General features: G+C 48.2%; 1 protein-coding gene and 1 pseudogene across 2 annotated transcripts in view; both read right to left on the bottom strand.

The window, feature by feature from the left end:
• The window catches only part of TMEM255B (transmembrane protein 255B), a 44,093-nt gene extending 21,490 nt beyond the window's left edge, over nucleotides 1-22,603 (bottom strand). The window contains exons 1-3 of one of the 2 annotated variants that reach the window (XM_037042093.1): nucleotides 22,450-22,603; nucleotides 15,018-15,160; nucleotides 12,063-12,125 (exon numbers count right to left, since the gene is read on the bottom strand). In XM_037042093.1, the coding sequence (XP_036897988.1) occupies nucleotides 12,063-12,125; nucleotides 15,018-15,160; nucleotides 22,450-22,504 (261 nt within the window). In that variant the 5' untranslated portion in view covers nucleotides 22,505-22,603. The remainder of the gene's footprint in view (nucleotides 1-12,062; nucleotides 12,126-15,017; nucleotides 15,161-22,449) is intronic. The other variant, XM_037042094.1, reaches the window with a different exon arrangement.
• On the bottom strand, nucleotides 7,650-10,302 carry LOC118984265 (neugrin-like; annotated as a pseudogene).
• Nucleotides 22,604-23,869: the final 1,266 nt, after the last annotated feature.

Raw genomic sequence — 23,869 nt, 5'->3', positions numbered from 1 at the left:
AAAGATGAACAAAATCACTCTGGAGTTTCCCAGTTCCTTTAGCATAGGGTGCACCTGCCAAACTTCAGAAGTGGCACTACACGGACCCACGGACACCCAGTTAGTTCTCCCGCACAAGTGGACCACCAGAGCCGTGCCGGAAGCCGCTGCCCAGTGAGTTTATGTCACGATGGACCAACTCGACGACCCTCGGAGAACGCCACACTCCACATCCTGCCCAGGCAGCCAGCCCTGGCCCAGCCCTGCCTGGGCAGAGCCAGCACAGCCAAGAGACCCTCACATTATGCCTACACCCAATTTCATCCAGAGTTTCATAGAAAACACAAAATCTCCGAAGTGTCCTTTAACATTGCAGGACTTCCCTCCAACATGTCTGATCTGGTCTTGCACAAACTGTCCCCACCATTTCAATGTCCCCATGGACTTGCAGCTGGTTCTGCCCCGTTGCCCTCCCTCCTATTACCCCTGCAAAGGTGAAATTTCACGTGAGCAAGGCCACTCGCAGGGTGAATTCCTGAATATACTTGTGATGAATTCAGTGCTAACAAGATCGCACGCACAATAAATTCAGTGCTGGCATGATACCACGCGTGATATTGCCCAAGAACTTCTTGGCTGCGTAAGCCCCAGGGTCCAGGCGATAGTGCTGGGAACCAGATTGGAAATCCTCTCCTCCAGCTCTTGGGCTGGAAGTGAAAACTTGCCAGAATCGGCGACAGGAGGGCTGCCCCTTAGGAAGGACCCGAGCTGGGTTTCCTGCCATGGCCCCCCCTCCCCTTCCCGGGTGTTACCAACTCTCCTTCAAGCTAAGGGTGAGCTTGACAACACCAAGCCAGAAGAGGGCACACAGCAGAAACCCGATAGGTTCTCCAAAGATGCAAACCAAATCACTTTCCATAGGATGTGAGGACTGCCAGAACCTGTAGCTTTTGCAAACAGAAGCTGTCTATTACTCTAGCCGCTCCAAGAGGCTCTCTATTGAGGTTGAAAATATATTTTATTGTACTATGTGGAGGTCTCCTCTCTTGGGAGAAGGGCAACCAGGTTATTCAGTAGGAGGTCACCTTCAAATCTCTGCTGGCTCATAGATTTGCATTTCAACAGGGAAGGTAGATTAAAAAACAAACACCAAATAGGCAGATAAGGCTGTGGTGATAAGAGAAGATGGAAAGAAAACAGGGTAAGAAGAGAGCCTGTGGCTGGGAAGGTTGTCGCTTGGGGTGGTCAGGACTCTGTGTGTCCTCATTCCCATGATCCCCTTCTTCTCTTTTCTGAACCAGCCTCCCGAAACCTTCTGCTGTGTCCTCCGGTGTGGTCACGGGTAAAACCCCATAAACCCTCAGCCCCTCTGTAACATCTCCCCTGGCTGTGACTGGGGCCCTTTGGCTCCACTATGGGTCCCCGGGGCAGGGGACAGGCCTGGCTCTGCCTGGGTGGGTATCACCACCCAGACCCTTCTTTCTTCTTCCCCCACACCCCAGACTTTTCAGTCCATGTCCCTGACTCAGTCTCCTGGAGGCTGAGTCATTCACCAACCTCCAGATCATTTCCTCTTTCCTGGCTCATGGTTGCCCTCACCTGTGTGACTGTAGCCATGATTCTTGGTGACTCTGAGGTCCAGAACGACCTTTCCACTGCCCTGGCTCTCAGTCCCCAGCCCGCATCACCATCTTCCTTAGCATGCAGCCCCTCAATGCTGGCCACACGGCCTGCATCGTGTTACCACCCACTCAGCAACGCCACGCAGGCACTGACCCTCCTCCTGCTCTGGCCCTTCGCCCCGGTCCAGCCACCTGGTTACCGTATTTCAGCTGTGTGTGCAGTCCCAGCCTACAGACCCTGGTCAGTCATTATCCCTGTGAATACCCACAACCCTTTGCTCTTCTCTTAAGTTCTTACATTCACCTGCCAAAACCCAAACTGAGTTAAACACAGCTCTCCAACTTCTTGAAATCTGAACAGGTGAGCATGGAAACCTGTCCTCCCTCAATTAAGGACCACGCCCACCCCTACCTGCTCCTCCCACCAGCCCCTCACACCCTTCCTCCCAACAGCAGGTGACTCTACATGCTCAACTCCCTGGGAGGGCAAAGGCCATCAGAAGAGAGTTTGTACAAGATGTGATCGCACCGCCCAGCCCTGTGCGAGCCCCCACACTCTGTGCCCCGTAGCAGGGACAAAGGGCTGCACACCTGCCCAGACGGGCAACTCCACACCTCTTACCCCTGACAAGCACTGCACCCCCGTGCTGCCCCCCCACAGCCTTCACCCTCTGCTAGACTTTCCTTCCCCACAGACGTGCCAGAACCCTTCCTTTCTTAAACGACAAAACCATTTTCTCGATGTCCACTTCCCTTGGACCTCCTCCCTTCCCTTCCTCCTCCTCCACCCTTCTTCTCCCATTAAACTCCTCCAGAGGGTTGTTGATACCGCTGTCTGCACACTCGCCTTCAGTCGCTACCTTGTCAAGGTTAGCAATTGCCTGCACCGTGTAAATCTGCGGTCCAGCCTCGGGCCTCACCTGACTTAATCTGTCAGCAGCATTCACAGGGCTGATCAGGCTCCTCTGGAAACACTTTCTTCACAGTTTCCAGGATAAGAACTGTATTTATTCAGCAAACGGTATGTGGCTACTGTTCTACAACTTTACAAATATTAGCTCATTACGATTTCTCTCTCCTGCTTTCCTCCTTCCTCTGTTTATTCCATCTGATGTGGCGCTCCCCCAACTAAGGAACTCAGAAGTGTCTCAGAGCTCAGGTCACACCATCCTCACCCCTACACTCTGTCTCCTCCATCCACACCCCTACCCTTTGTATCTTCATCTTTGTTGCTTCCTTTCCTCCTCTCAGCCACCATGGACAAAGCTAGAAATCAATAACAGATGGAAAAATGGGGAATCCACAAATATGTGAAAATTAAACACATCCCAATGTGTCAAAGAAGAAGTCACAAGGGACATTTAAAAAGAGCTTGAGAGGAATAAAAATAAAAACAAAAACAGCCAAACTCATGGGATATGGCAAACATACTGCTCATTTAAAAAGACCCTCAAATTAACCTAATACTTTATGAACTAAACAAATAACAGCAAACTAAACCCAAAGCCAGCAAGAGAAAGGAAATAATAAAGGTTAAAGCAGATTTAAAAGAAATAGTGAACAGAAAAACAACAAAGGGAATCAGTGCAACTGAAAGTTGGTTCTTTGAGATCCACAATAGTGACAAGTCTTTGGCTAGAGTGACTAAGAAAATGAGAGAAAAGGCAAGTGACTGAAATCAGAAATGAAAGTGGAATGTTACTACCAACTTTACAGAAATGAAAAGGATTATAAGAAAATACTGTGAATTGTTACACACCAACAAATTCGAGGATCTATGTGAGATGGACAAATTACTGGAAAGCACACAAATGGCCAAAATTCACTTTGGAAATGATAGAAAATTTCAACAAACCTCTAAGTAAAGGGATTGAGTCAATAACCAAAGACTTCCCACCAAAGAAAAGAAAAGCCCAGGACCAGATGGCTTCGCTGGTAAACTCTGCCAAACATTTAAAGAATTACATCAATCCTACTCCAACTCTTCCAGAGAATAAAGAGGAGGGGACACTTCCTGACACCTCAGTCAGACAAAGCTACAGAAAGAAAAGGCCGACAGCAGACCAGATCCTTCTGAATATGAGAGTGAAAATCCTCAATCAAATACTAGCAAACCAAATCCCATCCCACGTTAGAAGGATCATACCCCACGTCCAGGACTGCGAGAGTGGTTCAACACAAGAAACTCGATTAATGTCATATGCTACATTGCTAGAATGAAGAAGAAACAACCTCCACTGTCATCTTAATTAGTGAAGAAAAAGTGTTTAACAAAATCCAAATCCTCTCGGATATAAACACTCAGCAAACTAGAAATAGAAGAGAATTTCTTCAACATGATAAAGGGTATTTATCAAAACCTCCAGCTTACCCGACTTAACCCTCCAGCTTAACCAACTTTCAGTTGCACTGATTCCCTTTGTTGTTTTTCTGTTCACTATTTCTTTTAAATCTGCTTTAACCTTTATTATTTCCTTTCTCTTGCTGGCTTTGGGTTTAGTTTGCTGTTATTTGTTTAGTTCATAAAGTATTAGGTTAATTTGAGGGTCTTTTTAAATGAGCAGTATGTTTGCCATATCCCATGAGTTTGGCTGTTTTTGTTTTTATTTTTATTCCTCTCAAGCTCTTTTTAAATGTCCCTTAACCTACCATCCTACCCGATGGTAGAAGACTGTACGCTCCCCCCCTGATACCGGGCAAGGACAAGGATGTCCGCTCTTCAGCATTGTCCTAGAAGTCCTTGCCAGAGCAGTTAGGTGGGGGGAAATAGGCACTCACATTGGAAAGGAAGAAGTAAAGCTATCTCTACTTACATGACTTCGTATATACAAAACACCAAAATAACAAATAATCCACAAAAACTACTACAGATAATAAATGAATTCAGCAAAGCTGCAAGGCACAACATCAATACACAAAAATGAGTGGTTTTTCTATACACCATCAATGGACATCTTGAAAAAAATTAAGGAAAGAATTCCATTTATAACATCTAAAAATCTCAAATACTTAGATACAAATTTAACTGAAGAGACGAAAGACTTGTACTGAAAGCTACAAAGCATTGCCGAGAGAAATTTTAAAAGACCTAATTAAACAGAAAACTCCCATCTTCATGATTGGGTGACTTAACGCTGTTATGATGGAAACACTCCCCAGGCGATCTAGAGGTCCAGCGCACCCCTAGCAGGACGTCGGTGGCCTCTCTGTAAAAATGGAAAAGCCATACGGAGGGCGAGGGGCCCTGAACAGACGGAGCAATCCTTGAAAAGAAAAACAGCGTCAGAGGATTCACGCTTTCTGATTACAAAAAGTACTAGAAATCTACAACAATCACAACAGTGTGGTGTTGGCAGAAGGCTAGACATTTAGATCAATGTCTACTGGTCATTGGGACTGAGAGTCCAGAAATAAACCCAAACGTATATGTCCAATCAGTTTTCAATGAGAGCCAAGACCACTGAATGGCGTGAAAGAAGAGTTTCCCGAGCAAATGGTACTGAAACAACTGGATACCCACATGCAAAAGAATGAAGCTGAACCCTTACCTTATACCACATACAAAAATTAAGTAAAAAACTGATCAATGAGCTAAAACGATGCAAGGAAAACAAGGGTAAATCTTCATGACCTCAGTTTAGCGATGAATCCTTAGATTTCACAACAAAAGCATGAGTAATAAAAGGAAAATAGACAAAATGGACTGCACCAAAATTTAAAACTGTAGGGCAGAGACTGTTTCCCTTGTGGTACCCTGTAAGCTCTTGATAACTATTGTTGAAATGAGATGCGTCTTTTCAGATACATGGGTGATAGAATCCATTGCCTGAAATTGGACTGTCCAATTCAAAGAAGAGAGATCTCTGTAGGAAATCGTGCTGGCTCTCCATCCGGCACCCACCCCTCCTTTCTTTCCTGCTAACTATGGTTGATTTTGTTTGGGTCCCTCACCTCCACATTATCCTATCCCTCTGTGGAGATGGCCCCACCCGGCTCCTACGTGAGCCTATTATTGGTTAGATAATCCCATGACCCAGGTGGGTTTTGAAACGAGCATGGACCCGGCCAATGAGATGAGAGGGAAAGTCTGTTATGGACTCTGGGAAGCTTGTCTCCTTCCTAAGGAAGAATCAAAGGAAGGCACCATCTGCTTCCTTATCTCGATGCTGCTACCTCTGGAGGGTGACAACCCAAAGGAGGACAGAACAGAAAGAGAGGAAGCGGGGCCTTAGGACACATTGAGCCACTGAGGCAGCCGACCGTGAAATCACCCGCTCTGGACGTCTTGAAGAGATACAAACCCTCACAGTCTCTGCCAGTCAAGGCAGGTGTTTTTTGCAGCCCAAAGCACGGCAACAACTTCCACCTAAATTTCTCGTCTTCCAAAGATTTACTCATTCATTAAACAAACGCATGTGGGTTCCCATTGGGTGGTGAGAAAACTGGATTGACACCCCAGGGAACATGTCTCTATAAACAGGTGAGTGCTAGGAAGGCTACTTGTTCTAAAAGTAGGAATCTAGGAGGTTAGGGGAGCTTTCCTGAGGGCTTGACGTTTTGCTGAGATCTGAAGGAGGAACTGGAGTTCACGAAAACAGAAGAAGGGGGGCGGGAGACAGAGCATTCCAGAAAGGCCGAGATAGATAGAGACCAGAAAGGCACAGAGACAGAGAGGGAGAGAGGTCAGCTGGCAGGAACTCGGTGAGGAGTAGCACACACTTAGTGTTTTTTCCCTACCTCAGCACCCAGAGAAGAGGACAGTCTGCAATGCACCCTGACCTCTCCAGGCCCTCCCAGTAGGGGGCGATGATGGCCTGAACCTCTAGGTGGAAATCTTGATAGGAATAAAGCAAAGGCTCTGTCCTACTTAAGGTGGGAGGGAGCTGAAAGTGGCTCTTTTCTTGTCTCCCCGACCCTCCCTGTCCTCTGTCAGAAATAGAACCTGCCTTGTTTTATTCAGATAGAGAATTTTCATTATTCAAGAAAAGACCAAACACTTCTATGTGTTCCTGAGGATAATTTGTTATGAGAATTTGCTCTTATCAAATCTACCAAGTATTCTTATAGGACACAGAAATGACATCCCTGTGATGATCAGTGGCCTGCCGCAGGACCTCGCTTATCATCACAGAGAGAAACAGGTGAAGGGAGACAGGAAACGGAGCCAAGAAGGATTTCAGTTGATATTTAAAGTAATAATGAGAGACAAGGTCAAAGAGGAGGAGATGATATGTAGGGAAAGACCCCAGCAGGGTCATTGGTTATCCAGTGAAACCCTCATGGGGTTGGGGAGGGACCCCCTCCACCATTTGGGGGAAGGGCACTCATGGTACATCACCCACCCAGTGAAAGGGCTTGAGAGAGGCATTCAGACACAGAGTTAACTTCACATTGACCTTCTGAAAGGGCGGCGGTGCCATTGGTTCTCCTGGTCTATTTCAGGCTTTATCCACCAGGAGCTCCACCTTCTCCCAGCCTTGAACTGGATCCTTCTTGGCCCTTTTCAGCCTCACCTGCCTCTTCTCTGCCCTCCCTCACCCAGCTTCCCTGGTACCCTCTGGTGCTCTGTGCACAAGTCTGAGCTCCGTGAGGTCGGAACCTCCCCACCAGTGCCCAACATGACACCTTGCACGTGGAGTGTGCTTGGGAGATGTTGGTTGAAGAGAGAAATGGATGGACGACAACAATCAGTGCACGAGAAATGCTTGAGAGGTGACAAGTGTGATTCAGCAATAGAGGGCTATTTTTAATGCTATATTTCACTTTATTTTGCATATAATGAAAACAGCCAATTGACTAAATAGTTCCGGAACTGTTAGTGTTCATTAATCAAGAAGTAAACAAAGTCAGAAGGCAAACTTTTCCATTTTTCCCAAATATTTCACAAGTACAACAGAAACTCCTAACACAGGCTGGTTTTGACACAGAGGGGAAACCTAAGCAAGAAGGGTAAGTACAGAATATCCACATGGGTCAGACCCAGAGCCACGCTCCAGGAAGCTGGACCGTACCCAGCCAGTCATTCACGCTGCCCCCACGTACATCTGCCCTGTGAAGTTCACTGTCCCTTGTCAGACTGAAATCCAAGCAGTTCTTTTCTCTATTTCTAGGCTCATTGCGTCCTCTTATTCCGAGGTGGGTAATCCATATGCAGAAATCCAGACGGCTCAAACACACTAGCCCAGCTGTGTTTCACACAGCATCTCCGCAAGTCAGGCTCCAGCTGGAATCCTGTACAGGAAGTTCTCATTGTCGTTGAAGAACTCTCGCCCCTGCTGCACTACTTTGCTGCTGAAGTTCTGGTCACCCGTTCTGCTGCCTTCAACTCCTCCAGCTTGTTCACACCTGGCGATCCATCACTCCCAGTTCCTCTGGTGCCTGGGCAGTTGGTGGTGGGATACTTCTGCAGCTGTCTCCGAATGACCATGGGCTGCAGCCACAGGCCCCAGGCTCTCCTCTCCAGGCTCTGGATTCCTGTATTCCCTCCCTCTGGCTCCTCGGTGGGTTTGTACTGGGAGTGTCCTGTTCTATCACCTCCAAAGCTGGCTGTGACCCTGGCCTTGGGATGAGGCTTCTCCTCCTGACACAGAGTGGCCTGCAGAAAGCAGCTTCCAGGTATCCCCAGGGCCTGGAAGCTGGTGGAGTGAGTGGCCAAGCCCAGCTTTCTCAAGGACTTTTTGACCCTGCTCCACTGTTTGCTCCAATGTGGGAACAAACTTGCTTTTTAAAACCCTTCTCTCACATTGTGCTAACATCAAAGCCTTCAGCCAATCTGGGAACTGACCAGGACTCCGCAATTTTCATATGTAAATACTGGATCTGCATATGGCTTCCCTCCTCGGAGTCCTGGGTGGGGCAGCTGGCATCCCTACGTGCCTCCAAATTTTCTGGAACTGGATGGCTTTTATCTGTTGTGTCTAGATGCTGGAGAAGAGAGCCACGGCAGAAGCCAGGCCTGGAAGCAGGGTGGGTGGTTGAAGAGTGTCGGGCTATATCACAGAGCGTGCCCAGGCCTCTTCTCTGTGTTCACCGCCCCAGAACTCTGACATCCAGAACAACAGTCCTGGAGCGAGCCGAGTTCTCCAAACGGGCGATGAAGTACGTCGCTGGTGAAGGGGCCCGTGGTCCCAAAGGAGCTGAACAACTGCCCCTGCGGCTCTGATAAGGGTAAGGACAAAGGCCACCGTGAATTCGGGGCTGGACGCCCAGTGCCAAAGGGGCGTGGCCTTGACCGCAGGGGCAGGAGGCCCTGCTTCAGGCTGAGGGCCCCAGAGGGAGCCAGAGCCTCTCCACCTCCTGCAGCTCCCACTCCTTCCGTTGCCAGCTGATAGAGCCCGGGCCCACCGTCCCTCCTCAGCAAGCTATGGGAAGCAGGGACATGCCCGCCAAGCGAGGGGGTCAGAGTCCCCGCCATGTTGATAGAGCTGCCTTCTTTAGTGGTTATCAATAGTTATTGATTATTATTTGGGGTGGGGGCTGGTTAAAATAGGGGTGGAATTAATAATGTCATTTTCCCTCAACAAATGCTCATGCGCACACCTGCATCTTCTAACACACACACGAGGCTCTAGTTGCAAGTTATTCTGGGTGGAGCGGCAGCAATAACAGACCCAGTTGCGGCTCTTCTTCGGGAGGTTCCCAGGGCCCTTTCTAAACAGGCAGATGTTTGGATCCATCCAGAGAATTGATTATTTTTCCAAACAGGCCTCCCATGGACATGGCTTGCACAGCAGTGAAAATAAAAGTTCCGGGGTTTGTTTTAGACGAAGCAGGTCTGTGAGCACATGACTGCAATAGCGGACACCCAGAGCCCCTGGCCCTACATCAGTTTGCCCCATGTGTGTGCAACAAACTGAGCCAGTGGGTCATGAGATGCTTGCTCCCGGGACTTGGGGAGCACAGAGTCTCACACCTGCCCCCCCATGCAGCCTTTGGGTTGGACTGCAGGGCAACATCTCTTCAGAGGGGCTGGCGGGTAAAGGGGAAACCATGAAAGCACGGGCTTCTAACTAGCAGTTGGCCAGAGAGCCACATCCTGGCACACACTTGCAGCCCGCCGTGTGGGAAATTCCAGGTTAGTGCAGCAAAACGCGTTCTGAGTTGCACAGCCGGCCCTGCACGCTTGGAAAGACTGGCCCACAGCCCCTGTGGTCGGTTGCTTCTAACAGGAAGGAACAGAAGGACCAGGGTCCAGATGCCAAGGCCATGTGGGTGGAATGGAGGCCAGTCCTCAGAGGTCACAGAGCCCATTGAACTCACACACCAGCAAGTGGCAAGGCAGAGGCCCACCTGTGCCTCTCCTGGTGGTCCCTGGTGGGGCTACAAGAAGCAGGGGCCACCCAAAGGTAGAGTCCATATGTAATCGGAGTCATGAGTCAGCCTCCTAAGTAGCAGGTACACACTCTTGAAGCCTCAACACGCAGATGCTTACCTACTGGAGCTTCCTTGACCTGTTATCTTCTAACCAGACCTAGTGTCTGTCACATACCCCAGCTGGTCAGATGGCAGGGACAGTGGGCAATTCCAGTGGCTTCTCCAGTCACCCCCTTACCCCAATTCCCACCCTTCTCCCAAAGTGAACCAAACTTCTGGAAGGTGTAGGTGGCAGCATCTTCAGGGGACGGTGTCCCTTGGGACCCCTTGCTTTCAGCCTGTCCCCTACAGATCAAAAGCTGGCGACACTGGGCAGAGGAGTGGCAAGGAAGACAAGCAGGAGACTGTTCTCAACAATACAATCAAAGGACAATACTCAAAGGACAATACAATCGCTGTAAATACAGTCATGGCATTTTTTACGGAAATAGGAAAAAAGGAAAATTCACATAGAACTGCAAAACACCCTAAATAGCTGAAGAAAAAACAAAAACACTCAAAGGAATAGAAAAAAAATGTATCTCTAGACTAGACAAAGACTGAGGCCCTAACCCTTTGCAGGAAATGTTTTTAATCTATAAGCCACTTATTAGTCCTTATTGGTTATTCTATATCAGCGGCATTTAAAGTATATTTGGGGGAGATTCTTCTGTGTGTGTGTACAAGCACACATATAATGGGGGGAAATTGGCAGCTAACAAAGTTTTTAGGCCTTTAACGTCTCCATCTCTGGCCTTTGGGACCATGATAGAGCTATTATGGAATCAATGATTCATAGGTTTGTTTCAGTAACTACAAAGTAATCTTATTTATCAATGGAAAAACTTCAAAAGCTGACTCGATTCGGAGCATTCTTTAGATATCACTGGAGACTGACGTAATACTGGGCAGGGATAATGGTGAGGCCACTTCTAATGATTAGATTGAACAGAGTGAAACGGTACCAGGTAATGACATCATTACAGATGCAATGATACCCTGTCTGGAATTAGTTTCAAAATAATATGAGAAGGAAAGAGACGGGTGGGAGATGCAACGAGACTGACCTCAGGTCAGTAGTTGAGGGAGGTGGGTGATGGGTACAGGGGGGGTTCGTTATACTAGTCTGTCTGCTCTGCAATACGATTAAATTTTTCTTCAGTAAATAATTAAAATAAAAAGAAATCAAGAAAAAAGAAAGCATTCTTCATATTTAGAAGCATTTAAAACACATGTACAAGCATCTTCTCTTCAGCTGACATTTTCTCAGCCTGCTACTGTCTTCTTTTGAAACAACTTCAATGTTCTGACTAACCTAGGTGCCTAGATACAGTATTCAATGGGGCTACTACTCTCTGAACACCGGTTTGGGCCACCGTGTGCTAGACATCTTCAGATGCATTAACTCACATGCTCCCAGCAGCCCTGAAAATGAAGAAACCGAAATTCAAATCTGTCAAGCGAATTTCCCAGGATCACATCACTATGAGTGATGGGCACAGGTTTCGGTCTTCATAAGCATTACATTAAACGTTAGAGAGTGAAATATATGTTTACCACACAAAGGTAGCCTGGGAAGAATGCTCTCCCTGGGAAGGCAGAAATGAGATTGTGTAGGCATTGCCAACAATGCCGGTCAGAGGCCTCAGCGCCGAGGAACGTGGGTGGCCCCAGCCCGCCCTGTGTTTGGAGAGGCTAAATGGGACCTGGGCCCCGCACTGCTTTGGCAGCTGCTGCCAACTCTGTATTTTCATCCCTCCATTCTAAGGCCTACATTTCTTTTACTAAAGCCATAGAAATGGACTTCCAGCATCCAGGTTGGAAAAAAGAAGCAAGAAGCAAAACTATCTCTGGTTGCAGGTGACCTAATCTTATAGATGCAAAATCCTAAGGAATCCATAAAGAGACAGAGACAGAGACAGAGAGACCTAATAAATGAATTCAACAAGGTTGCAAGATACAAGACTAAATAGAAAAACCAATTGTATTTTTATACACTTGCATTAAACAGCCCGAAACAAGAATTTATGAAAACAGTTCTGTATTACCCAGCCACATAAAATAAAAGATGAGCTTCTGCCATTTGAAAGTAACAATGTACTTTCTTACCATTTGCCTCCGATTCTCCACTAGGTTGATGCCAACAATTCCTAAGAAAGATCCGAAGCCCAGCTGAGAGCAAAGGAAAAACAAGGAGAAAGCACCTGGTTAGCATGCCTGGTGGCGTGATGCTGACTTTCAACAGTAAACAGTGTTAAAGGAAATTGCTGCTGCCCTTAAAACTTTTTATCAAAGGGCCAAGGCCAGCCACTCCCACCTCTCAAAGTTCCCGCCACTAAGGGGCAGACTGGTCCATGCACCTTCGGGTGGGCTTCTCAGGTTCAGTGGAAGCAGGTGATTGGAACAGAAAGAGCTAAGACATGAATCCATCTTATCTTCTGTGTTCCAGCATTTTAAGTCTTGGGTCAGTTTATCTCTCAATTTCAGGGAAAGAGAGCATCGGTGGCCCCTTTGCCCTTATAGAGGACAGCCCCTTCATCGTGGCCCAGACCACTCACGGCTCATCTCTGCATCTGGTCGCCAGGTGAGAGGCCCACCTGATGTTTCTCCTGGGCCTGTCTCAAGTGCCGCAGTCTGAAAGGACTCCTTGGGTAAGATACTAGGAAGCTAGAGCCATGGTATTTCAGGAGAAGTGTTACCAGGCTCCATGGACACGCTGAGAGCACTGGGAGATGAGTTTTTGACTCAGGGGAGCGGACACACAAGTAAACTTCGGGAACAAGAGGAGAGGGACAAGGTAGAGTGCCTAGGGGCTCCTAAGAATCAGTCCTCTTGTTCCTCGAGAAAGCCTGAGCTCTTGGGCTTCTGGGAGGAAGGGGTGTTGGGATGTTGGAGAGACACACACATGGCTACTCTCATCTCACAATGAAGGATCCAAGGGCTGGGGACCAAGATCCCTCCACCTGAGAGTGTCCAAGAGACAAAGGTGTGCCTCATCCTCCATGCCCACCTGACGAAAGGATTTCTTAATTTCCTCTCAGCTTAAAAAACTTGGAGTTTCAGCAGTGCCCACAGAGGACACTGCTCAGGGCAGCTGGTGACAAGCCTGTTGCAAACAACTTGGGGGTGCTGCCCTGGGACCCTTCATTAGAGCCACGTGAACGCAGTGGGTGAGCCCTGCACATCAGACTTCCTAGTGACCTTTGGGGTCAGGTTGGGGACAGCCAACCCCGCGGACCAGCACCGGCGTGGAGTCTAAGGACTCGCTGTCAAATTTAATGCACTAAAAACTGGACCTATTCATGCCTACAGATAGCTTTATCTGTAATGATGTCTCTGGAGATGGACATGCGCGAGCAGATGCCATTTTTACCAATAATTTGAGAATTCTCAAGGTGTAAGGAGAGGGGAATGTTTTCTTCACACGGGCCTTCAAAATATCACCATCTAACTCCACGCACAGTTCAAAATATCAAAATTCCATTCCAACATAAATCTATTTAAAATATATCTACTGAGTTTCACTAAGTTCCATTTTTTTTTATTTTAAAAAATCCCCTTTCCAAAATGTTGAGGTGTTTCCCCCATCCAGTCCCAGTTCTTGCTGAGACCCACTCCACTCTAAGGGTCTGCGTTGACCGAGGGCACCCACGGAGCCGACTTTTATCCACATTTTCCTCTGGTGAGTTTCATCTGTCATCTCCATGAGTGTGTGTTCAGAACTGTCCAGGCTGAAGCCAGCTTCATTCTGGACACGCCCAGGGGTTCGGTCCTTCACAGATCAAGCTCTGATAACACCCAGGCTGCTCTTAGAGGTGGGAAATCCTGCCTAAGAGAAGCTTAACAAGCAAACAAACAACCCTCTACTACTCGAAACTGATCTTGAAACTTTGCAAGTAATTTGAAAGGATGTATCGTCACAGCCATCAGCCCCCACCCCCCCCCCCGAATTTCTGGCTCCCTTCTCATCCAGGACACGTGGCAGAAAAGCAGGGTCTCCCACCTGAATTGGCTTCAGATTTCACTTTGTCTCACTTCATGAGATAAAGCTCTTTCTGCGCAGACGCTGTTTAGACGGGTTTACGCATAACTTATATACAGGTAATGCCAATTTATAAAGCATACATGAAAATAAAAATAAATGATAATATAAAGATGATATAAATGGCACTGATGAAAATTTTTAAATATTAAGAGTGCCCAAAATTTTATCAATATTATTACTAATCTTGATAATACCTTTAGTGAGAATAATGTATTTAATGAGCTTACTTCGTAAAAAAATACCTTGGTTTAGCACTTTATCATACACAGCACCTCCAGGTTCTGGAGCATTTTAAGGACGTCATAGCTGATGAAAGGCAATTTCACAGACTCTTTCTGTGCACAATTCAGACACTCGGGGCAAATGTTATTGCCGATAAAAAAATATCGCCGGTAACCATGGATGTGAATTCAGTCAGAAAATCTCCCCGATAACTCTGGATTTCGGTGACTGCTTCGTGCCAGATCTGAGTACCGGTCACTTCCCTGCTGTTCCCATGCGATTACACCGCCAATGTGGTCGTCACTCAAGGCTCCTTGGTAGGTGTATTTTAAAGCTACGTTTGTCTGAGGACTGGTTTGGTCATCTTGGGCGCACCGGCTGGTTCCCTTTAGAGGCTCTGGGGAGACGCGGGGCCAGGTCTTCCCCATGTCTGGAGCTGATGCGCTCCTCGGCTGGCGGCCCTTCGTCCATCATCAACATCTTCTCCCGCCACACCACTCGGGGCTCTCCTGCCTGCTCCTCCACTAGAAGGGCCGAGACTGGGCCCCTAGGGTGATGCAGGGTCAGTGTCCACACCCTGGACCCCCCAGTGCTGTGCGGCCGCCCAGACTCACAGATCCCAGGGAGTAGGACACAGACGCCTTTGGGCTCATGACTCTGCCAACCACAAGCACCAAAACAAGTCCCCATGCCCTAACCCTTGAACTCCACGCAGCTGGAACGAAGTGTGTCACCACCACGCAGAAATCTGTGGTCCCCCGTGCACCCCACTCCAACCCCAGGACCCCATCACTCACAATGATCCCTGGGTAGTAGCCCCCCACGGTCACGTTCTCCGTCCTGGTGGTGGCAGCGAGGCCGATGGTCAGGATGAAGATGGACACCACCAGCAGAGACCCCACAAACCAAAGGGAGATCTTCTTTCTTCTCGTAAACCCTTCTGGGAGGAGGATAAACGAGGAAGCTGTTAGTAGGGGGCAGGGCTCAGAGGGAGGTCCTAGCAAACATGAGTGCACTCGCTGTCTGTGTGGTTCTTCTCTCTGCGCCCAGCAGGCTCTGGAAGGCCTGTCTGTTCCAGAGCCAGGACACACACCTGCTGCTCTCTTCCCCGTCAGTGCCCACCTCAGAGGGCGAAGCTTAGCCATCTTGGTCCCCATGACTCCAAAACAAAATAGGGGAGGAAGGAAAAACATGATCTTCCTTTGGTGCCAAAGTTGTCTACACAGCCCGTGCGTGTGTGCACGCACATGGTGCTCAATGGGGGAAACAGCTTCGTATCTGATAGCAACCGCTGGCTCAGGTGAGCACGTGCATTGCAGGTGTGCAGACTTTTTACACTCCAGAAGATTTGCCTCTGAAGATGTACACTTCTGCAGTCTATCAGCAAAGCTTATAGACAGGTCAAGGTCAAGGTCGCAACACCTAAGGACAGGATGGTTACATACTCAGAAATGAATTGCATGAAACTATAAATCGATGTGCAAACGTAGAAAAACTTGGCTCGACTGAGCACGCTGACCTAGCAAGGGTGCATGCTTCAGGAAGGACTCTTCGTTCTGGGGGCTGACGGGAGCCCCATGTGAGACGCACACTCCCTCAGCAGCGCCTCTCTTGGACTAAACACAGCCCTCAGCACAGCACCCTCTCTCCAGCTCCTTGGGAAGGTGCTTCTCCCAAGACTCTTATCCCAAAGCACCTATTACCTTCACCCTGAAGGGAACAAGATCACTTCATTCACTGAGATAATAAGCCACCAGCTTCCCATCGGCTGAAGTTCTGGGCCCAGGTGCTGCCTGCAGCTCCCTGGACCTTGGCACGGCAGGGTGAAGGCAGGAGGGGTGCCTCTGCACTGGTGGCCCTGCCCTAGTACCACCCGCAAGGCTGTGCTCTGCAAGCCCTGGCCCAGCCTCTCCGGACTCAGACGTGGATATTGGCATTTAAATCCCAGCCACCGGCTCCAGAGTTCCTTCTGTTATTCACTCTTCTCTCTGGCTCCCTAAAAATGCAAGTTTATCTCCTGCGTCCACAGGGACGGACTCTTGTATCTGCCTCTGGCTACCCTCTGAGAGAGCCAGGCTGTTGCAGAGATCTGAGCAGAGGAAGGAGGGAGGTACTCTGGTTTCTTTTTTTTTTTTTCTGGTTCCTGCAGCACTATGGTTGTTGTGTGGAGAGTAAACTGCCGAGGAACAAGGAGGGACTGTGTAAAACCTTCTGTGGAGGCTCATGCATGTGAGGATGCACCAGCCAGGCAGCCCAGCCACACCATAAAGGGTAGAGCCTTCCCTGAGGGAGCTCCTGACATTGGTGCTGTGTACCCCTCAATGAGAATACAGGGTACAGCAAGTCTTCTAGGCCCTATCACAGCCCTCACTTCAAAAGGCTACCACACCGCAACAACAAAGTTGCCATGATTGTAGTCCCCAGGGGCCAGCCACAGGTCACATCTCTCCTTTAAACCTCAGACGTCCCCTTGCCATGCGCTCCCAGGACCGACACAGCAGCTTCTGCAGAGTTCTTGCTGAGTGAGCTCAAAGGGATTGGAATGCATGGACCCAGAGTGAACGCCAGAGTGGGTGTACGAGTGGCCCCATGAGTGGACACGTGAGCAGACAGCACAGGAGCTCGGAGACAATGCAGACTGCCCATGACCACGCCCCCAGCCCCATTGCTCAGACACAGGTTCTGCAGCATCTCCCAGTGCGTCTGAACTCAGCATGTATTCTAGAATGACATTCCGAACCTTTTGTCTAGTCACACTCACCATTCCCATGCCCCCCAACCCTCCCCAGGTGCTCAGCCCTGAGAGCACTGGCCAAATGCTAACCCATGGTGGCCTGAGGCCCAGGCCACGGTTTCACTCTTATCAAGAGGACAGGCCCTGCTTGCCACGTGAGCAGAAGCAAGTCACTTCCTGTACCTGCTGCGGTTTTATAGATGGGTATCAGAGGTGCTTAGATTGATTAATTATGCCTGCCCTGAGTATGGGAGGAAGAGCAGCAGCATGCAGGCCAACCCTGAAGAGGCAATCCCACTGCCCCTTCAGCTCCAGCAATCTCGGAGTTTTCTCAACACCTGTCTTTTCTCAGTTACACTTCTCCTTTCCTCTTTCTCACATCTGACTTTTTCAGTGACCTCAGGAATTTCTCTTCCCCATACCTCTCATTCTATCTGTGAACTAAAAACCAAGCCTCACCAGTGCTGGGAAACATAACTGAGGTGATAGTGACCTTTTCACAAGGAAAAGAAAGACTGTCAGTTTTCTATTAAAAATGTATGGCTTTTATTCTGCTCATAAAAGCAATATGTATTGTAGAACAGTTATAGAGCACAGGAAAATACAAAAGAGAAAATAAAATTCACAGCAACCTCTCACCCAGAATTGGAGAGTGGGCAGGCTTTGGTCTTTCTTAAAATAGGACTAACGTGTTTTAGAAATCTGCTTTTTTCCACAATCAACTGTAAGAATTTGTCCGACTTTTGAAATACTTGTCCAAAGGTCATTCTTATTTATAAATGTGCATTCCACAAAATGGAAGTGTCCGTGAACCTATTTGAGTTGTTTGTACACTTTTTAAATTAAAACCCAGTGTGAGAGGTGGGTGGGTGGAGCACGGGACATTTTGAGATCAGTAATGGCAGACACATGTCGCCATACATTTGTCCCAACCCAGAGAATGTGCGACGCCTGGAGTGGCCCCCAATGCACACTATGGACTCCGGGGACAAGGGTGTGTCGGTGGGTTCACTGTCTGTGACTCACACCCAACGCTCGCGGGGATCCTGGTGGGCGGGAGGCCGTGCACATGGGGGGCAGAGGTATGTGTGGGAATTCTGTGTATCTTTCCCTCAACTTTGCTGTGAACCTAAAACTTCCCCAAAAAGGAATCTTTTTTAAAAAACACAACATGATAAACATACTTGTACATAAATCTTTCTATCACTTCTCGTCACTTTTTTTAGGATAAACTTCTACAAGGGAAGTTTCAGGAAAAGAAATCAAAACATTTTTAAGAAAAAATTTAAAGTTTTGAAGTAAAGTTCAGATTTACAAAACAGAAGATCAGCCTATAGTCCTTGCGCAAGCTTGGGAAAGAGTTCTCCGAAGCTCCCCAGGATTCTTCATCTACGAGCAAGAGAAGTGAAGAGAGCTTTATCTGACTGTGTTAAATTGCTCTTTCCATTGTTGTTTCCTAGTCCTTGTTACTACCAACATAGGAGAGTTGCTGAGGGAGAGGCGTCCGTAAGCACGTTTTACAGGAGAACACAGCCCTCAGTGCAGGCAGACTCCGTACACTCACTCTTCGGGACACAGCATCGGCACACGCTCTGGGAGTTCCCGATAGTGGGCTTCTCCCTCGTTTCATATTTACAGCGTCTTACTCGCAAACACGCATGCATGCAGACAGCAAGGGCTTTTGCCTTGCATTTGTTCAAAGCCTGAAGCCAAGAGTCTATGTTCAAGACAGTGTGCCCAGGAGTCAGGTACTGATCGGCAGTTCCGGGAATGACGGCAGCGGACTGGGTGGGGGGGTGTCTGTGGGGAAACAGAAGACTGAGTGGCAATTTCACCTGCCCCTCTGAGAACAGGTGAATGAGACAGAGAAAAACAAAAGAAAGAAGCCTCCCCACAGGTGAAATTCTGCTCTGGTTAATTAATTTTAGGAAGGTAGGTGGAGTGAAAAAAAAGACACAAACGGTAAAAACGTATCTTCTACATGTCGGAAGTTAATGTGACTGTTCTAGGGGAGGTTCTTAGCATAATCATATCGATGATAACAATGCTAGTTGCTAGTAACTGGGCAGCAACATCAGCTTTTCTCCAAGCAGCCTGACTCTGTCTCATTTGATCGGGTTAGGATTAATCTCTCCCATCTTCTCTATTCCCCTTCCCAGCCTCCAAATATCTGCAAATCCAGCCAAATGCCAACTGCTTTCAATTAGTGCAGTTTCCTCGTCAGCTATTCCTCCTCGACTATTTCCCCCTTAGTTTCCCATTTTAATGTTTTGATTGTTGACAGGTGATTTAAGAGCCATAGGACTCCTAAACTAGAGTTTATGGGGCTAAGTACTTGACAAAATTGTCAGACAAATGCCCTCCTCCTCAAGGGATTTTGCTTTGCTATCTGCCTTAATTAACTGCACTGCAGGTTTATTATGCCCCAAATAAGGAACTAGATGCCTCAGCATCTGCTCCCAGACACAGTTATAACCTTCCATGGGCCTCATCTCTCAATCCCTTTGGGATCTGTCTGCAGAAGACGTATCCTGCTACTATATCCTAGTTCCTCAAGCTTGTGAATCTTGACCTGACCAGACCCACTAAGCCAGCAGCAACTGGGCAGCCCTTGTCAGATTTGTCGGTGACATTCTGACATGCTAACCACTCAGTAAAAATTTGAAGACCTCATGAAAATCTTTGTATGAACCATTTTCAATACAACTTTACCATGTCACCACTTTTTCCCAAGTCTGATTTTTCCCCCTGAAACTGCATGATACAAAGCAGAAGGTATAAGCTACCCCCTGTCATCAGTATTTCTGGCAATGGCTCCAACGTTATTAGAAGGTTAGGAAAGACAGCCAGCATAATTCACACAGGGCTCTGGGAAGGAATGGTCCCGAGCAATCTCAATTCTAATGACACGCATTGTCATATTTAGACTCCAGAAAAAACAGAGATAATAAAAAGAAAATCCTGACCTTATTCTTCACAAATATAGGATATCACAAAAAAAAGAAATTAACTTAAAAAGATGAGAATGGGTAAGATATCTTTATAATTACCATAAGATGTACATTTTTAGATCAGGTTAGAGAAAAAGAGGATTTTGACTTAGAGGAAGACAGCTAGAATTACCTGAATTCTTCCCTAGATTCTCCTATCCCATTAGCAAGAATATCATCATGTGCATTGTCACAATTAAAGTGCCCTTAACATGGTGCCTGTTAACTAAAATGTCTACTGTTAGGCGTGTATCTGTGCTGGCGGCTTGCATGGACTGCACCCACACTGTTCTGCCCCTGCCCCAACCAACCGTGTGACCCCAGGCAGCTGTTCACCCTCCCTGAGCCCGGCAGAAAGAGAACTCAGGGAGCCCAGGGGCCACATCTGTCTTCTTCCTCACTGGATCCCAGGGCCGAGCTCAGACTGGGCGGCAGCTTATGTCCTCGTGTTGAATGAACGAATAAATGTCAGTCTCCTGGTCTGTGAAGTGGAGATAATAATAACCACCTGCTTCATCCACCTCGTGAGACTGTTCCAAGGATCCAGTGAGAGAACATACCCATGTTTCCCGTGTTCTTTACACGTCTTTATGAATGTAGTGAATATATTTAGGCATTAATAAGCATATTAATCATGGTGGTGTTAATGTTACCATGGTATAGCAGCCATTCTTTTTTTTTTTTATTTCAGCCATTCTTAACCAGTGTTTCCCCCACGGGGAGTTGAGGGGAACAGTTCCAATGTGTGAAGCTCAATGGGTCAACAGCTATATCTCTCCCGTCTTGCTCACTGTTTTTCCAAACTCCAGTCTATCCCCCAGTGCATTCTATCTAGAATATCTCAGAATATCACCTGCCACTCCCCATGAGCCCCTCCATTCTCCTGCCCCTGCCTGTCCCGACTCCCAGTCTCGGCCAGAGCTGCCAAACCACAGCTTCTAGGAGAAGCTAGGCATGTCTGAAAGAAGTGCAGGGGGTTGGGGGTTGCGGCAGATTCTGTCTCTGTCACTCAGCGCTTTCTCCACTTAGTAAAGCCAGGAAGGGAAGGGGATCCCACAAAGACTGGAGGTATTCAAAGTCATGGCCTCCCAGCTAGCAGGGCCTGGGCCTCCCAGAAAGAATGAGCTCTTTTAACCATGTAAGGACACCCAAGGAAAGTGACAGTCCCCAGGAAAGTAGACCAAGGCATAATGATGTACCCCTCAGCCATCAATTTCTCCCCCTTTTTTAGAATTTTAATATAACCTGCCCAAGGTTGTGAACACAAAGATAAGGTAGAAAATACCCACAATCCCACCCAGCTACACTAATGTTTAGTGTTTTTACATAAAACACCAACGTTTAGTGTTTTTAAATGTATAATTCCTCCTCAGAAGAAAAACGAAGTCAAATGTTATGTTTAAACCATCAAGTCATTCTAAGATAATAATAGAGTAACAACTCATTCATAACATAAAGTTATTATTATTAAACATTAGTGAACAATTTATTTCCTGAAGGAGGAAAATGCATGTAAATAAGTTTTGCCAACTTTGAACAGTGAAAAAAATAACAAGTTTTGCCACAGAGCATTTTGCTTTAGAGAGTTGCAAGGACATAGAATTATCTCTTCGAGGAACAAGCCAAAGTCCTTGATTATTATTTAAAAATCAAACAATATTACTAACCCGACTTTAGAAAGAAGCTTTCCAGAGATACTGCAAACAGGGTTATGGACTTAAAAACCGGAAGTTTTCAATGGGATCATTTCTGAAGCAAGGGGCAGGCCCGGCAGATCCCTGGATGCCTGGAGTCCCCTGAAGGGACTCCCCCAGTTGTCGGGAGCCCCTTCCTGTGGGCCTCTCTTCTCTTATCTTCTCAACATCTGCTCTGCCCTTTCCCCTTCAGAAGACACACCCAGCATTATTCCCCTCTTGGCCACCCCCTGGTAGAGAACCTCGGCCAGCTCCCCAACCTGTGAACAAGCAACAGGTTTCCTGTTTTCCCACCCGTTGCCTGGCTTCCAGGCTGCATTGGTCTTGCTTCCGGAAATCAAAGAATTCGAGATTCTGGGAATTTTGGGGGGAGAAGTCTGTGGAAGGGTGTGCTGAATAGGAGCAACACACACACACACACACACACACACACACTCACACAAGCTGTAAGCGCCTTGGTCGCTTGCAAGCAAGAAGCTGACTGGCTTGTTGAAAGAACTTCTGGCGGATATTTAGAGACTGAAACAAGGTAGAGATGAAAAGCAGGGCAGTTTGGGTTGTCCCATTCATATAAATCCTAATGAAAGGTAGTGGGCAAGAGACAGGGAGAGATGCACAAACTCAGAGACAGACAGAAACAAGAGGAAAGAAATGGGGAGCGAGAATATGAATAACGAAGGGCCTGTGCCCTTCGAGGGGCGCAAGGGTTCCTCAGAAAAAGCTCCAAGAAGGTGGGGAGGACTGGACCTGCACGCTCCGGGGCCAGCGGGGGCCCGCGGGGAGCCTGCGACGATGCTCCGGCCGCCCTCACCTATCGTGTCCAGCAGGGCCAGGGGCCCTGGCACCGGCAGGGCGGGCGGCTGCATCCCGGGGCTGCTCCTGGCAAGGGCGCGCGAGGTCGGCTCTCCTGGTGTGACGGCAACGGCGACAGTCGGGCTGCGCTGTGGCCGAAGGATCTGCCGCTTCTGAGCACCGCCCCTTCTCTCCTTCACCCCCGCCCCGAGACTGGCTGCTTCCTTCCCCACCTGCTCGCCTTCCCTCCCTCCCTCCCACCCCTCAGTCCCCTTTCTCCTCCTGGTCCCACCTCTCTTGCCTCCTGTCCTGCCCGATTCTTCCCCCTCCCGCCACCTCCATTCTTCCCCTTCTTCCCCTGGTCTCCCGAACCCCTTGCTCCTATTTCCACCCCCCTCTCCAGCCCCCAGGCGCCTCCAGTTTTCTGGGAAATCAAACTGTCCCACCGCCACACGGCGAGGGAGACAGACTTTCTGGAGGTCTGTTCTGGGTGCCCACGACCAGGGCCAGTGCAGAATTAAATTCCGGAGTGAGTGGTTGTTACGGGGATGCCCACGTGTGTCAACTGAAAAATAACTCTTAACATTGCAGATGAAGAAACTGAGTCTCACAGAGGTAAAATAAGTAGCCCAGAGCCACACAGCTAGCAAGTGGCTGAGCACCTTATGCAACCCAGGCCAGCTGGCCCAGCTCATGCCCACCATCTGTGCAGTGGCGTGTTCCAGAAGCTGGATGGGCTTGACTTGCAGTTCCACAGGTTTGCTGAAAATACTTGTATATTTTCTAAATGTGTATGCGTGTTGCCAGAAATGATTGCCTTTCCAAATAATAAATTTGTCACAGAAAATTTTAGGTGCAAACTTGAAATGGGAAAGATTTTAAAAATGCTTTCTGAGCTACCTGAGCTAAGTAACCTGAAAAGGGCTCTAAAGGGGCGGGGCATGTGTGAGTGTGCCCCAGGGCCATGGCAGGTGTGAGTGTGCCCCAGGGCCATGGCAGGTGTGAGTGTGCCCCAGGGCCATGGCAGGTGTGAGTGTGCCCCAGGGGCACGGCAGGTGTGAGTACAGTGGTACCTCCCTACTTGTCTGTTTGTTCTGTAACTTGCAACAAGTGCTGAAACCAATGAGTACCAAGCAAGCGACAAGTGATTAAGCGTTTTTTCTTAACAACATGCAATGAGTACAGGGTTTGACGAGTTCTGAAGCTGACCAGTACCAACATGTAACTGTATATCTCAGGAGTTAAGTGGGTCCGCCTCCCGTGCCTCACAACATCCTTCAACAACCTCCGAATCATTCTCATTCCACAGATGAGAAAACCAAGGGTCTGGGAGGTCAACTGGTGTGACCAAGAGGAGACCCAGAATTCCTGCAAAGCCCGCGTGCCTAGCTGCAGGGAGGGACACTGGTTAGAATGTACTCCTCCGAACCCCTCCCGGC

Source organism: Sturnira hondurensis, unplaced genomic scaffold (assembly GCF_014824575.4).
Source record: "Sturnira hondurensis isolate 20B ecotype Veracruz unplaced genomic scaffold, ASM1482457v3 Scaffold0003681, whole genome shotgun sequence".
Classification (NCBI taxonomy): domain Eukaryota; kingdom Metazoa; phylum Chordata; class Mammalia; order Chiroptera; family Phyllostomidae; genus Sturnira; species Sturnira hondurensis.
The sequence above is the reverse complement of the archived record's forward strand: the minus strand, read 5'-3'. Positions and strand labels throughout refer to the sequence as shown.